The sequence below is a fragment of the Triturus cristatus genome, chromosome 3_1, assembly GCF_964204655.1.
Source record: "Triturus cristatus chromosome 3_1, aTriCri1.1, whole genome shotgun sequence".
Taxonomy (NCBI): domain Eukaryota; kingdom Metazoa; phylum Chordata; class Amphibia; order Caudata; family Salamandridae; genus Triturus; species Triturus cristatus.
In genome coordinates this window covers 831,686,885-831,703,857 of record NC_140583.1, presented here as the reverse complement: position 1 = coordinate 831,703,857, position 16,973 = coordinate 831,686,885, and the positions used below count along the sequence as shown (strand labels likewise).

At 49.2% G+C, this 16,973-nt stretch overlaps 1 protein-coding gene across 1 annotated transcript in view; it reads left to right on the top strand.

The window, feature by feature from the left end:
• Positions 1–16,973, top strand: part of AGPS (alkylglycerone phosphate synthase) — an 815,346-nt gene that overhangs the window by 377,037 nt on the left and 421,336 nt on the right. Inside the window, exons 3-5 of the mRNA XM_085645221.1 lie at positions 9,955–10,045; positions 10,682–10,802; positions 10,958–11,032. Coding sequence (XP_085501347.1) covers positions 9,955–10,045; positions 10,682–10,802; positions 10,958–11,032 — 287 coding nt within the window. The remainder of the gene's footprint in view (positions 1–9,954; positions 10,046–10,681; positions 10,803–10,957; positions 11,033–16,973) is intronic.

The window sequence follows — 16,973 nt, the reverse complement described above, 5'->3', positions numbered from 1 at the left end:
CGGGCTTCCTCTCGATGTGCCACTACACATTGCAGGATAGTTTTCAGTGAAGGGGGTGTTGAAGGTTGGTCATCACCAATGGTCTTAGTGGTGCTCCCGAGCAGTTGGCCTCCTATAGAGTAGTTCCACTTCAATTCTTTTTGCTTTTGTTTTTCTAACCTTCCCCCTCTTGAGTTCTTTCTGGCTGTAGCAATAGGATCCGTGCCTAAAGTATCTGGTACACTATCCGTCTCGCTCTGCTCAGAGTTAGAGCCAGTCCCAGACTCCTCGTCTGACCAAATAACATCTGATAGTGGAAAAAAAATCGACTTCATTGGTCTCGGAGTCTAATTTGCGTTCACTCCTCCTGTGTAGGGTCTTGGGGGATCTTGCATTCACTTCCGGATTTGAGCACTACTTTTAGAGGATTTCTTCGCACATCCTGCTAAAGCCCTTATTCGTCGCTCCTGGGTTCTTCTCCTTCATGATAGGATCAGATTATTCTTTAGCTTGCACTTGGCAACTTTGGGCTGACCCCTGCCTGCCTGTTTGTTCCTCCCTGGTTGAGCCTCTGTCTACCCCTGTCTCAATATACACTCCCATCTACGGCACTTCATTCTGCCCTGGATGTCCACCCTCCTCCTGTAAAGCTTGTTGTGGTGGCTGAGAATGCTCTGAAGCAGAACCCTCTTGTGGCCCCTGCTCCCCTTCTGTCATCTCTCCCGTGACTGTCCCAGAGTGCAATTCCAGCTCTACAGAGCCCCGGTCCCTCTAAGCCCAGCAGAGACTTACCGGTCCGAGGAGAGCCCTGGCCACTGCTTTGTTCGGGGGTTTGAGTTTGTGGTTCTGTTTCCAAGACGGGAGCGCTGTTCCCTGCACCTCTGAGCATATCCAACACTGAAGCTCTGGTCCGGGGTGGCTGGGAAACTACACCCCTCCCTTTCCCGTCCGGGGGATTCTCCGTCTGGACCGTCAGTTTTCGCCCAGCTTGCCCCGTCGCAGGCACCACTCCAGCCTCGGTTATGTTCATGTGGGGGAGACCTGGGCGCCCTGCTGGTGGGCACCTTTCCCTCTGATGCCCGTTTTCGGCCCCATCTCGATCTGCGAACTGGCCGTGTCCCAGCGTTCCGGCAGAGCTATCGGTGCTCGCTCCAAACACCTACAGCTGGCAATGAGCCGTTCTGCCTGCTCCACCAGCACCGTAACCCACGGTAAGATCCTGGTGGGTTCGGGGGGGGGAGTGGGGGGGTCAGGAGCTTGACGAGGGCATATCATTCTAACCTGTGTCACCGTGACTCATTTTCTAAAACCGCCACCGCTGGGAGCCACCTACGGCTGACTCACGCAGCCGCCATCTTGCTTCTACCGCCTCTGTGTGGTCTGAAATATGTTTCAGGTGACGCCAAAGCATTCCACCATGTGCTATGGAGAAGCCAGAACACAGTTGCAAGACAACTTCTTAACATGAATATTGTGTCTCGCATTTTACTTGCAGCCTAGTCTCTATACTTGCTACCTGTGGCTTGATGTCACTTTAAACACTATTTGCATTGCTTATTGTGTCTTTCTTATTAGTTCAGGGTCTCTTTTCCTTAAACGAAAGCTCCACCAACAGCAGTCTAGAGCTCTTCGATCAAGTTTGTCTCCTATCTGTGTCTTCCTTCAGTAAATCTCTGACTGGACCAAACGTCTTGTCTGGTCAGATGACAAGTATATGGAACTCACTCCTTGCAAGAATAAGAACAATTTGCAATCATCTTGAATTACTGTGAGGGCTAATAGATGGCTCTTCCCACTCATAATAACTAAGTTATGGTTAATTATAGTTAACCCTAAGTAAAATTATTATCTTCATGCGCAGCTGTATCCAATCCCGACATTATTCTTAAACATGTTTACTCCTATATTAATAACATGTTTCCACCCTCATTCTCCTCAACCAACTCAGCCAACATCTCCTTTATTGGACAATCTACAATTCTATGTAAATTGTACAATACGTTACTGTACACACCGCCAACACAGCACAAAAGTGTGGCATAACCAAAATAGCAGCACCAAAAGCAAAACCATACAGCCTGACATGACAATTCAACCAAAACACAGTACAAATACAACAGAAAAACACAACTGTGCAGCAGAAAGCATAATAGCATAACAAACGCACAGGACGTGCCACAATATAGCACAACCTAGAAAAACAACCCCTACACAATACAGCACAGCACAACTACACCAACCCAATAGAACAGATTAACAGTGCCAAGTTACTGCAGTAACAAAACAGCTTTGAACAACACAAAAGTGCAGCATAAAATAAAACCCCATAATGTTAACACATAGAAATGACAATGAAGCAACCAAATCTGTAGAAAACAAAAATATAGCAAACCAAGCATAATAGCATTGCTGTGCAGCTCTGTTGTTTTTTTGTTAATTGTGTCATAGTTTTGCATTGATGCATTGTGCTGTTGTGTTGTGCTAGTGTATGCTTTTGCTGTATTGTGCTACTATTGTATTGTGTCAAATATTGTTTCTATTGCGTTCTTCTGTTTATTGTATTGTGTAGGTATGTTGTATTGTTGCACTGTGGATTTGTTGTACTGGTGTTTGTTGCATTATTGTGCTGTGTCTTTGTGTTGTGTGGTGCTGTGCTTTTGCAACATGATATTGTTGTTTTGTGTGCTGTGCCATATTCTTATCACATTATCACCATTACAAATCAATTTTTTTGTACAGTGATAGAAGGCTTGTGCACCAAGCAGTTACACTATTTACCACCAAAGTCTTGGAAATATGACTTGACAAAATGTGTTCTGTGATCTGAGCGCTTGGGCCATATCATGTAAAGAGAGTGTGGAACGGGCGAACTATAACACGTAGTCTGTATTGTGGTTTTATGCTACCTGGTGTCGTAGAAAGTTGGAAAGCTTGGGGATTGATATCGTGCCACCCGTTGGCAGTGCTAATGTTTATCACTGATCAGTAACATCTAGAGTTTAGCGTACAGCCCATTGACGTCCATCTCATTAACTTCACAGTGCGGTGGATGCCAACGGGTCGTCCACTGCACTGGAAAAGAACACATTCTCTTTTCTGAAGAGCTTCCAACGTGTCCAGAGTTTGATTAACTGTGAGGAAGCATGCTTATGTCACAACAAAACAAAGTGACATGCTAATGGCACAGTCTGCTTTGATCAATGCTGGGGCAAGCACCAATCAATGCCTCGGAGGAAGCGATCCCCAAGCAGTCATCCACTGAACTGGACTCCAGGGGTACTGTTTGTCAATCAATCAATAAATCTGGATTTGTAAAGCACGTCTAATCACCAATGAGAGTATTCAGGCCCCGAGTACACTGCTGCAGGGAAGGCTTCAGTTGAACAGTCAGGTCCTGAGTCCTTTCCTGAGTTCCAGCAGAGAAAAGGAGGTCTGGAAATGGAGTCAGAGGTTGTTCCGGGACTTCATGGTGAGGTAGGCGAAGGACCGTCCTCCATCCTTGCGGCAGATGCGGGGGTGTGAACGAGGAAGAGGGAGGCGTTGTGCAGGTGTCTGGACTGTTGGTGAAAGTTCAAGCGGTGATTGATGTATGCTGGCCCTTGGTTGTGTAGGGCTTTGTATGTGTGGGTCAACATGTCGAACTGACATCTCTTCTGAATGGGGAGCCAGTGTAACTTTCTGAGGTGGGGGGTGACGTGAGTCCGCTTGGGAAGGTTTAGGATGAGTCTGGCTACCAAATTCTGTATGGTCGCAGTCTCTTGAGGAGGTGTGAGGTCATTCCTTCTTAGAGTACGTTGCTGTAGTGTAATCGGCTGATGACAAGGGCTTGGGTGACGGTCCGCCTGGTTTTGTTTGGGAGCCACTTGAAGATCTTACTGAGCATGCACAGGGTGAGGATGTATGTGGATGAGACTGCGTTGTTCTGTCTCTTCATGGTAAGCTTACTTTCCAGGATGATGCCAAGGTTGCTGGTGTGGTTGGTCGGAGTGGGGAAAGGTCCCAATTCGGGAGACTATCAAATTTCGCACCACGGGGAGGTGTTGTTGCCAAAAATCAACACGGTCTTGTCTGTGTTGAGTTTGAGGCAGTTGTCTTTCATCCGGTCGGTGATGCTTGTCATGCACTTTCGGGCGATGGTCAGTGTGGTGGAGAGGTCTTGTGAAAGCAAGCGGATGAGCTGGGGATCGTAGGCGTAGGATAGGATGTTTAGTCCATGTGTAATGACGATGTTGGCCAAGGGTGTCATGTAAGTGTTGAACAGAGTAGGGCTAAGGGATGAACCTTGAGGGATGCTGCAGATTATGTTCTTGGGTTCTGAGGTGAAGGGAGGTAGGCAGATTCTCTGGGTTCTTTCAGTGAGGAAGGAGGTGATTCATTTGAGGGCATCTATTTGGATGCCAATGTGGTGAAGCCTTTTGACAAGGGTGTGGTGTGATACTGTGTTGAACAATGCTGAGAGATGTTGGAGGATCAGGGCAGCTGATTTTCCCCGGTCAAGGATGTTTCTGATACAATCTGTGGCTGTGATTAGGGTGGTTTTGGTGCTGTGGTTGGTGTGGAATCCCTAGTGAGAGGTGTCCAGAAGATTGTTGGTCTCCAGGTATTCTGTGAGTTTGCAGCTAATTGCCTTCTTGAGGACTTGGGCAGGAAAGGGCATCAGGGATATGGGGCATTAGTTCTTGAGTTCGTTGGAGTGGGTGGAAGGTTTTTTGGGTAAGAGTTTGACGTCTGTTTAAGTTTTTTGGGAAGATGGCCATGGCTATGGTTGCATTGAAGATGGTGGTGAGCTCATTGCTGATCGTCTTGCTCTCGAGGTTGAACATGTGGTGGGGACAGGAATCTGAGGGTGCTCCTGAGTGGACAGAGTTCATGATGGCTGTAGTGTCTTGTGTAGTGAGCTGGTCGCTGGAGGTCATCTTTATCATTCGTTGGGGCGAGAAGGCTGCGGAAGTTCATAGTGGTTGGTTGGGGTTCAAAATTTCTGTAGACGGTGGAGTTCTTGTTGTGGAAGAATTCAGCTTAGGTGTCGCATAGTTCCGAGTGACTATATCTTTGGTGGCTAAAGGGTTGGAGAACTCTCTAACAATGTTGAAGAGTTTGTGGAAGGGGGTTGCCCATCCTGGACATGGAACAGTGCTCCCTGCCTGCCCCTGGCCACAACAGTCTTGCTGCTTCTCTGGGGTTACCATCACTCTGCCCTCTCAGGGGGGCAGAAAGCCATCAAGACTACCAGTGAATAATTTTGATTTACTGTTTACCCGCCAGGACTTGGGCCTCTGCTTGGTGAGGGCCAACAGCCTTTCTGCTCCTATAGGTTGGGGGGGGGGGGGGAGAGTTACAGCAATTCTTCCCTCAAGGGAGCAAAAGAATCCCTCTAGGCACCAGGATAAATGGTCCAATGAAAGGATCAAGCTGTGCCCCCAACCCAGAACAGACCCAACAGGCTTTATGCCTGTGGGTTGATTGGGGGGCTTAAAGCAATTCTCCCCTCAAGGGGGCAAAAAGCCCTCTAGAATATATTTCCCCCGGAGCTGTGTCACACTCTTTTTTGAGTAAAAGGGAGGCTGGACATTGTGTTTTCGCCAGGTTGCAGGTGCTGGCTTAGTGACACGCCCTCTCGGTCTGGAGGAACGCGCCTGACCTGCAACTCTTGTGGCAATATATTATACAGCGTTGACCCCCCCCCCCCCCCAGGTGTGTGATTCCCACTTGGAGGCAACTAACACAAGGGGAGAGAGGAGGCAAATTGTGTTTGCCTGAGAAGGGGGACAAATAATGGACTTACCTGCAATCCGGCTACTGCGGCGTGGGACCACCGTCCAACAATGTTTGGAGGCATCACTTGCTGCTTTGGTAACTCCCTCACTGTAGAGGTTCCAACTAAAGGACTCAGTTGCCCAGCATGCATTGGTATGGCTGGAAGCGCGAGGTGCCTTACACCTGTGAGGCAAAGGAGGGGCTAGTGACCATATGAGTAGGAGTGGCCACGGTCTTCCACATCGACATAAGGGACCCCCAGGAACAGCAAGGCAGCTGAAATGGGCACTGAAGAGGCCTTCAAAGGCTGAAACGCGTCTGCCCAGCATTTGAGGGATATTGCATTGCCAGCGCAGCAAATCAATAAATCCACTGTTTTTCCCCCGGAGCTGTGTCGCACTCTTTTTTGAGTAAAAGGGAGGCTGGACGTTGTGTTTTCGCCACCTTGCAGGTGCTGGCTTAGTGACACGCCCTCTCGGTCTGGAGGAACGCGCCTGACCTGCAACTCTTGTGGCAGTATATTATACAGCGCGTACCCCCCCCCCCCCCGCAGATTACTTACTATTGGTTGGCTTTATCGTTGCTCATTTACCTGGTTCTCTTTGGTCAGCGCAGTCCAGTTTCAGGTTCTCTCTTTGTGTGTGTTTCTTTGATGGCACATGGACCAAGTTCTGATTAATGTCTTTGTTAGTGTCCTTCCGCTGCTTGTGCTCTGATTCAGGAACTATTTCTTTGGTATATCTGCCATCTCATTTATGAATTGAGAGGTCATGGAGTGTAGAATCTTATCAAAAATATTTGATCGGCCATCCCCTTAACTATCTTTAGAACTACTTGTTACTACAGACCTATTCATTTTTATTCATAGACCAATGCTCCTGTTGAAGTCCCAGTGCGCAGCTGTTTAGACCACAACATGAAGCTCAATGTTTGGCCATTCAATAAAACAACCACATGCATTGCCGCTGGGAAAGATGCAGACCAGGCAATGGCAGCATGTTGCAGTACATTTATGTGCAGTGTTATGCATCACTCAATCAGGGGTTTATAAAGCGCACTACTCACCCGTGAGGGTCTCAAGGCGCTGGGTGGGGGGGGCAGCTCCGGATTAGTCTCATGTTCACGGGGAGCTTGTTCCAAGTCTTGGCTACGATGTAGGAGAAGGCTGTCCCGCCAGTTCTGTTTCTGCAGATGCGGGGGACCTGTACCAGGGTAAGTTCGGTGGAGCGGAGGTTCCTCTTGGGTATGTGGAAGGAAACTCTCTCGTTGAGGTATTTGGGTCCGATGTTGAAGGATTTGTAGGCGTGGGTGAGGAGTTTGAAGGTGACTCTCTTCTCGACGGGGAGCCAGTGGAGGGCTCGTAGGTGTTGGGTCATGTGTTCGTGACGTGGAGTCCCGAGAACGAGTCTGGCAGCGGCTTTCTGGATGGTCTGGAGTCTGTGTTGGAGAGCTCTGTTGAATTCGGCATATAGGGCATTGCCGTAATCCTGTCTGCTGGTTATGAGCGCGTGGGTGACGGTCCTTCTGCAGTCGGGGGGTGGGGGATCCATTTGAAGGTCTTGCGTAGGCAGTTGAAGCTGGTGGAAGCGACAGCGTTGATCTGGCGGTTCATGGAGAGGGAGGAGTCTAGGATGATGCCGAGGTTTCATGCGTGGTCTGTAGGAGTGGGTGGGTGTCCGAGGGTGGAGGGCCACCAGGTGTTGTCCTAGGAGGCGGAGGTGCAGGGTCCGAGGATGAGGACCTCGGTCTTCTCTTAGTTGAGCTTCAGACAGCTGTCGTTCATCCAAGCTGCCACGTTCTTCATCCCTTCTTTGAAGTGGCGTCTGGTGTCTTCATTTTCAGCTCATTGTAGAGCTGGAGGGATTCAGCTTCTCTGCAACCTAGAACACAGATGTGAGGCATGACAAAATTCCAAATGAGCTTTATGTTGCAACACACCGCATGAGACAGCAGCATGGACCACACCCCTCCCTCGTCTACAAAGAACGCGAGCAGCACATCCATCCATCCTTCCAAACAGGTAAGCCCCAAATGGAATGAAGCCACAGGAAGATGAGTAGCACACAATTCTTAATTAACAACTTGCAAGCAGGCAACCATCCAGGTAACAGACATCAAAAGTTAATCTTTTCGCCAGACGTGTTTCAGGAGTTTCCACCTTCCTTCTTCAGTGGCGGAGTTCAAGGGAAAGCAAGCACGATTCTCTGCGCATGATCTAAATTCCAATTAAAATCACCTGCCACAGTGGGCATGACCATTTGCTTAGCTTTCTGGGCATTGTAGTGCGCTTCGGTATTCCCCATGTGGGCAGCTTGTCATTCCTCCAAATTAAAACATACAGTCATAACCAAGTGGGTAGAGGCACCGCTTCTACACGACGGTTTTTCGCAACTACGCTGACGACTCCAGCTAACGGATTTGAAGTCACGTTCTCTACGTAGTAAGTTTGGACTTTTCTGAAAAACTAGTGTTTTTGAATCACTTGTCATCGTCTACGTTTGTCCACCGGCCGTATCATAACAATTCGATAACTCCGACACCATTACTTTGAAAAACGGAAAGTCTTTATTGGTGGAGATACTTTACTACATAGACGACATGCTAGTTTTCTTTCTAAAGACTCTTTCATATCGGGAACTTTCTGCATTGCTGTAACTGAACATTTCTGCGCCACTCAGTTCGACAGCTTGATTCTTTGCCTTGAAGAAGCCCATGTTTGGGCGAAACGCGTTGGCTGTGGATATGATAACATCATTGTAATAAAGAAGAAATCTGAAAAATTTATTAGCTCTGTGTGTATTATAATAACTGTGTAGTATCACACTGTATTAGCCACTTCACCCTCGCGTTGCCTCTCATATTTTGTGTTTATCATTATTGTTTATGGTCTTTTAAGCGGCTGGCCATTTGAGGTGGGCAACGCACGTATTACTCAAAAGTGACATGTTCAGGCAGTGCAAATGTGCTTAACCTAGCTGCTTACTTCTCATATTCCTTCCCGGCTGGAGCCTGCCCCGCTTTCCAGGTGTTAATACATGCATCAAGCCAGCACCACCCTGCATATGGCGCCAACACTTGCCTTCCTTCCATCGATACCAGCTCCGTCGTGGCGCTGGCACGGACCTGCATCGACGCGGTGGGCCTCATTCCTCGGCTGGGCAAACAGCCGTAATAATCCATCCAAACCGGTAAACCCCAAATGGAATGAAGCCACAGGAAGATGAGTAGCACAATTCTTTATCAACAACTTGCAAGCAGGCAACCATCCAGGTAACTGGCATCAAAAGTGAATCTTTTCGCCAGACGCGTTTCATGAGTTTCCATCTTCCTTCTTCAGTGGCGGAGTTCAAGGGAAAGCAAGCACGATTCACAGTGGGCGTGACCATTTGCGTAGCTTTCTGGGCATTGTAGTGTGCTTCGGTATTCCCCATGTGGGCAGCTTGTCATTCCTCCAAATTAAAACATACAGTCATAACCAAGTGGGTAGAGGCACCTTCCCGGCTGGAGCCTGCCCCGCTTTCCAGGTGTTAATACATGCATCAAGCCAGCACCACCCTGCATATGGCGCCAACACTTGCATTCCTTCCATCGCCACGACGGAGCTGGTATCGATGGAAGGAAGGCAGGTGTTGGTGCCATATGCAGGGTGGTGCTGGCTTGATGAGTACAGCATATTAGGACTATATATACCTTAATAGTGTAGCTGTCATTGCGGAGATGTTTCTTAGATTGCGCATTAGCTGTATTGGTCAAGGCAGAACTACAGCCAAGTGTACACGTCTTCGGTATATACACATATACATTAAGGTGCTCACCTACATTCATCTTCTACCCCATTTTTGGTTTCAGCTGTGATGCGTGCAAATAAGAAAATATATGATATAGGTTATGTGTAAACCTATACATTTCCTTTTTACTTTATGTATCATACTGGAGCTCTGTGATGTAATTCTACAATGTACATCTGTGTACAATTTTGATTTTAAGCTTGACGATTATTAGCCTATTTATTTCAAACATGTAATTAATTGTGTTTAAAATATAAAGTGTAACGTAAAAGTTAAAAAAGAAATACAGTTACAAAATCAATACATTTAGAGTTCAGTTAATGTGTACATACAGAAATCTGTAGTTGTTTCTCAATCTTTTTAGAAGATAAAGTTAGAAAGAGTATTTTGTTAAAAATACATTATATTAATGCAATCTTTCCTTTGTCAGATATCGGCTGAGTGGCATGGTATTGCCAGCTTTGAGAGAATGGATGGAAAAGACCTTTGGTGCAAGTCTGGAACACAAAACTACCTCTATAGTAAGTAAACAGAACAATATTGTTTGCTTCTGTCTCAGGTTTCGAGGAAATTATGTTGACCTACAATTGAGGGCATGCCTTCTTAAGGTCATTAGTCTGTTTCATGTTCTGCCACTCACCATGCTGATTGATTAAAGCAGAATCTCCAGGCTTTTTCAAATTATGCGGATTCTTTGCAGGTTTATAAGATATTTATTTGTATACATTAAAGCAAAAGGTTACCAAAATGTAATGGTAGTGTGCATAATTAGTTGTAAAAAATTTAAAATAAAATAAAGCGTGGTCAAAGGATTATAGGTAAATACAAGAAAGAAGGATAGGATGGTGGAAAAAATATACAGTCAACGAACCAAAACATGCAAAAAAGAAAGCTAATCCGGAATGTGTGGCATAGTTACTAATTCACCAATGATGGTCTTACTTTCATTACTTCCATATTGCCATGCTAGAGTGTGCTATATGCCACAAGTGTTCATCTGTGTTTGTAATTGCTATTTGTGGGTTCGTCTGGAAGGGCTGTGGAGTTTGTTCGACACACTTCATTATATTTGATTAGATTGGAAATGTGCACTGCTGAATTGTGATAAAGCCGAAAATAAATGCAACCTATACTGTGTCTAAATTGCTGTGTTTCAGGCATCTTTAAACACTAGTGATGCACCTCCACCCATTACAAATGAAGAGTTTGTCCAGGATCTTAAAGCCTGTGGCATTGCATATTCACAGGAAACCGAAGACAGAGTCTTCAGAGCTCACGGTAAGATATACAGGTGATAAAATCTGTACATTACAATTTAAACTCTACAATATTTTGATCATAAAGTATAAACTTCCTTATTTAATAATGCATATAAATGTAAGTGTTGGGGTGACCCACTCATAAACTCGATTTGTGTGTGTTTTGTTTTCTAGGTCACTGCTTGCATGAAATATTTGCACTCAGAGAAGGAATGTTTAAGCGAATACCAGATTTAGTTGTATGGCCAAGTAAGTTTTATGTTTGTGGTCTCAAGTAATATATATATATTTTTTTTAACATTCAATGAAATGATGCTTACTTTTTTGCAGTGGTAGAGTAGTTTAAAAAAAAAATTGTACTCGTGATGAGGGGTGGGTGGCTTTCTGTTTGATGTTTATCTTTAGGGTGGAGTTTGGCAATAGAAATTGCAAAATCAGCTCTGCGGCATGATTCAAAAAGTAAAACTAACATGTCTGGCCCTGACAAGCTTTCATTTTTTAAAGTTTTTATTTTTTCAAACCTATTCTATATGTAATGCTGCTGTCTGAAGGGAGCATGCAAATGTTTGAAAAATAAATAAAAATGAGCCATCTCAAAGGAAACTATAAAAAATCAAATTAAAGCAAAGATTGTTTTTCTAGCCATTGAACTACTTATCTGAAAGAAACAGTTAGTTATAGATTCCTTACATTAGAATTACCCCCAGGCGTCAGACTGGATCCGAAAAGTTTTTCATCAGCAGTACCCTTGCGCGACGGAAAGAGGTGTCCGTCCACTCCGCATTCGGCGTCGTGGTCGCCGGGATGACGTCGCGGTAGCTACATAAACTCCTCCCTCGCGCGCTGACTGAAGTTCTTTTTCCGCACCAGCAAGCGCAGATCCGGAGAGAGCGGTACCTCCAGTCACTTTTTGTCGACTTTTCTCGACATCAGTTTTGAGTCTTCGACTCCTGGTGCACGTCAGGGAAGCCCGACTTCAAGGCTTGCGGTTCCTGTAACCGTCTGATGTCAGTGACGGATCCGCACCGCGTGTGCCTCTACTGCCTGGAGCCGACCATGACCCCAAGACTTGCTCCGACTGGCGGACCATAGGCCCAAAGTCTTTGCAGGAGCAGTCCCGAAAGCTACTCGAGGCCCGGCAGTCGGCTCCGTGTCACTCGAGGTCGCGTAGAAGGTAGAGGGACCGGTCGTGGAGCCAACACCATTCTTCATCTAAGTCTACGCACTCGGGGTCATGTAAGTCGAAGCACAAGAACAAGTCGAAGAAGCATCGTTGCTCTTCGACTTCTCCCTGTCCATCGGCCGACGCGACGAGGGATGCGGGTGGTGCACCTCCCGCGGCTCCGCATGCAGAGCCGCGAGGGTCGGCTCCAGGTTTCTCCCCACTTTCCGGGACCGGGAGCGACCCTTCCCAGCTTTGTCAGTTTTCCGAAGCGATGCACGCCATCTTTGGGCAGCCCGACTCCACCGGCGTCCCATCGGGCCACGGACTCACTGGGGCCCTGCGCTTTCGGCGCCGGTGGCTCCGGCCTCGGCGCTGCAGGGTCCCTTTGGATCCAGGCCTGGATACAGATCGGCGCCGGTCGACCTTGTTATGCCTCCCCTGGCGCCGATTCCACCGGCACCACGTCTGCAACCGGCGTCGGCTGTGTCCCCAGCAGACGTCAACCCCGGCCTCCACCTCGAGGTAGACACAGAGTCGGACCGGCGTCGACTGACGCTGGATCAGATGCCGACGGGTACTTTTGTCCCCCTGTTCTACCCTGACTCTTTGAGGCCAGATTGGCAACCAGAGGAGGGTGAGGAGGACTGGCAGGGGTCTGGGGACCCTTTAACCGACCAGTTGGTTTATGAACAGGACTGGAGAGGGGAACTGGGGGAAGCCAGTGGTCTGGATACCTCACCAGACCTTGGCATGTTGTCTCCTCCTACTGTGGCTACGGAGGAGGGAGCGCCATACGCAGTGGTGTTGCATAGGGCCTCCGAGGCTCTCTACCTCGAGCTACCTACGGTGGCAGTCAGGACTAACCTGACTGAGGTGCCTCAACCGGCAGCGAGCTCCTCGGAGCCCCTGCTACCGTTTAATGAATCCCTCACGGAAATCTTTTTGGGCACCTGGTCCAGGTCCAACAAAGGGGCTCCTGTGGACAGGATGATTGCCGGACCCCACCCCTGAGAGCTTGGTGGTCCAAGCTTCCACCTCCAAAGGCGCTTTCCCTAACGCACCACCCGATAGGAATCCAAAAAGCTGGACCAACTTGGGAAGAAAATGTTTTCTTCGTCCAGCTTGGGACTGCGGTGGGTAAACACTGCATGTCTGTTGGGCCGTTACACCCACTCTGTGTGGGATACGGTAGCGCAGGTGCTGCCCCAGTGCCCAGAGGAGGCCCTGGCCGTGCTCTCCCGTGCAGTTGCCAAGGGTAGAGACGCAGCAACGTCCACCATCCGCTGTGGGCTGGATACCGCGGACCTAGTCAAGACTATTTCCGCGTCAGTAGACCTTCGACGCTACGCTTGGTTGCGGTCAACTGGTTTATTCCGGGGATGTCCAATCCACCCTTATGGACATGCCCTTTGATGGTCGTCGCCTTTTCGGCGACAAGGCTGACAACGCGCTGGAGCGCTTTAAGGACTCTCTGGCTATGGCCAGGTCCTTGGGCCTCTCCACCACTGCGCAGTCTGCCTTTCCCTCCTTTTGTGACTACGGAAGGGGTGCCCCGCAAGGACCCGCTCAGAGCCACAGGCCGGCACAAGCTGTTCATCCTCTGCGTGGTAGGGGATGTAGGAACCAGTGCCGTGGTTCTGGGGGTCAGCGGGCGGGCCAGTCCACCACAGTCCCCTCTGCAGCAGCCTCCTAGTCTGACCTTTCAGGGCCACCAAACGCCAGTGGGCGGCAGGATTCACAATCGCCTCCCCCACTGGCGCACCATTACGTCGGATAGGTGGGTTTCACAATTAGTCCGAAGGGGCTACTCCCTCCCCTTCGAGAGTACCCCTCCATCTATGCCACATCAGTACCATCGCGTGTCGGAGGATCATCTGGCCAGTCTCCGTCAGGAAGCTTCCGCACGCTTGGCCAAGGGAGCCATCGAGCCCGTACCTGCCCCAGAAGTAGTACAAAGGCCTGCATCCTATCTTGGATCTCAGGAACGTCAACTGCTTCCTCTGGAAGGAGACGTTCAAAATGTTGACGCTCGCTCAGGTCTGGTCTGCCCTCGACCCTGAAGACTGGATGGTAGCGTTGGACTTGCAGGACGCTTATTTTCACATTCCCGTCCTGCCGGCAAACCGGCATTACCTGCAGTTCATGGTAGGCCACATGCACTTTCAGTTTACCGTGCTCCCCTTTGGTCTTACCAGCGCCCCTCGGATGTTCACGAAAGTGATGGCGGTGGTGGCAGATCCTCTGCGCAGATCAGGGGTTCCAGTCTTTCCTATCTCGACGACTGGCTGTTGAAGGCGGGCTCGTCCCAGGCTGTCGTCTCCCACCTCCAGACTACGGCCGACCTCCTGCATTCGCTGGGGTTCTCCATCAACGTGCCAAAGTCACACATGACCCCCTCTCAGAAGCTTCTCTTCATCGGAGCGGTTCTGGACACGACGCAGTTTCGGGTTTATTCTGCCGGTCAGTGAGTCCCGGGATATTGGGGCTATGATTCCGATCTTTCAGCCTCTATCCTGGGATTCAGTCTGATGGCCTCCTGCATCCTGCTGGTGGACTATGCCAGATGGCATATGCGGGCTCTGCAGTGGGACCTGAAGTTCCAGTGGGCACAACATCAAGGGAATCAGTCCGATCGCGTCCAGATCTCTGAGGGCACTGCACACCAATTGCAGTAGTGGCTCACAAACCAGGATTGGGTTGGCGGCAGATCCCTCTCCCTTTCCTAACCAGAGTTCACAGTGGTGACCGATGCATCACTTCTGTGATGGGGCGGCCCCATGGGGGAGGCAGAGATCATAGGCCTCTGGTCTCCGGCGGAGTCTGGGCTCCACATCAACCTTCTGGAGCTTCGGGCGATTCATCTTGCACTCAAAGCATTCCTCCCCTCTGTCCGGGGAAGAGTAGCGCAGGTGTTCACGGACAACACCACCGCCATGTGGTACTGCAACAAACCAGGCGGGGTGGGGTCGTGGACCCTATGTCAGGAGGCCCTCCGCCTCTGGACATGGCTGGAACATCAAGGCATATCCCTGGTGGTTCAACATTGGTAGGTTCCCTGAACACCATGGCGGACGAACTCAGCCACATGTGCATGACGGATCACGAATGGTGTCTTCACTCGGAGGTAGTGCAAGGTCTCTTTCAGCAGTGGGGAGAGCCTTGGGTAGATCTATTCGCCACCGAAGAGAACGTGCAATGTCCGCAGTTTTGTGCGTTTGAATTTCCAAGGCGGCACATGCTATGCCACGCTTTTAGTCACAAGTGGAGTTGCGGTCTTCTATACGCCTTTCCCCCTATACCACTTCTTCCCAGAGTGCTGAAGAAGATCAAGTGCGACCGGCCCATGTCATTCTTGTAGCTCTGGATTGGGCACAAAGAGTCTGGTATCCCGAGCTGCTCAACATGGCAATCGATCCTCTGATCAGACTGCCTCTTCGGGAGGATCTCCTGTCGTGGCAGCAGGGGACGGTCCTCCACCCGAACCTGTCCAGCCTCCATCTCCATGCGTGGAGATTAAGCGGCTGCAGTTGACGTCATTTGACCCGCCTCCCGAAGTCTGTGACGTTATCTTGGTAGCCAGGCGTCCCTCCACTAAGACGGTATACCCCTGCAGATGAAACAAATTTGTGGCAAGGTGCACAGCAAAGGCTATGGATCCCCTTTCCGCCCCTCTTACTGGGGTTCTTTTGTTCCTCCTTTCTTTAGTCCAGCAGGGCTCTGCTCTGGGCACTCTAAAGGGCTACTGCTCGACCATTTCAGCCTTCCTTATGCTTCCTGATCAGCCTTCTCTTTTCAAGTCCTGTGTTGTAAATAGATTCCTCAAGGGCATTACTCATCTTTTTCCTCCTGTTCCATTCGTAATGCCTCAGTGGGACTTGAACTTGGTTCTCGCCTACCTCATGTGCGCTCCCTTTGAGCCGCTACATAACTGTCCTCTCACATTTCTCACTTTGAAAAGTGCCTTTCTGGTGGCCATCACCTCTGCACGCAGGGTGAGTGAGCTACAAGCTCTTTCTTCCAAGCCTCCCTTTCTGGCTGTCCATCCAGAAAAGGTTGTCCTTAGAACTAGACCTTCCTTTCTTCCCAAGGTGGTTACTTCTTTCCACATTGGCCAAACCATCACTTTGCCCACCTTCTTTCTGCCTCCACATCCTTCAAAAGCAGAAGAGAGGCTCCACCGTCTGGATCGAAAACGTGCGCTCTCCTTCTACTTGGATCGCACTAAACAATTCCAGGTGGACGACCAGCTCTTTGTTGGTTAAGTGGGCGTTGAGAAACGTCGGGTCGTGCACAAACGGACCATCTCCAGGTGGGTGGTTCTGTGCATCAAAAGCTTGCTATTCTTTGGCTACGAAGGAGCCTCCGGTGGGACTGCGTGCCCCTTCCACCAGGGCGACGGCAGCCACCACTGCTTTGGGACGGGGAGTCCCCCTTAATGACAACCGTCAGGCAGTTAGGTGGGCATCGCTGCACACGTTCACCAAACACTACTGCCTGGACAGCCAAGTCCGGAGAGACGGCTTCTTTGGCCATTCTGTTCTCCAGGACTTTCTGGTGTGAACTTAGTTCGCAGACACACCTCCGGGGTTTGTATTGCTGGGGTATCTATAACTAACTGTTTTTTTCAGATGAACAAGTTACTTACCTTGGGTAACGATATATCTGTAAGAAACATAGGTTAGTTATAGATTCCTTACTGCCCAACAATCCTCCCCGTTCTGCGAACTGACTTCTGGGGTTAAGGACTTCCTTTCAGGGCCCAAGTTTTGTGCACCAGTGGTCAATGTCTTGCATGGCTCTGCGCTTCTGGCATGGAAAGTCGTGTACAGAACTGACAGTCAGCTCGTGAGGGCAGCGTCTGTGTAGCTACCACAACGTCATCCCGGCGACCACGACGACGAACGTGAAGTCGACCGACGCCACCTTCCGACGTGCAGGGGTACTGCTGACGAAAAACTTTCCGGATCCAGTCTGACGCCTGGGGGTAGTTCTAAGATAAGGAGTCTATAACTAATGCATGTAAAC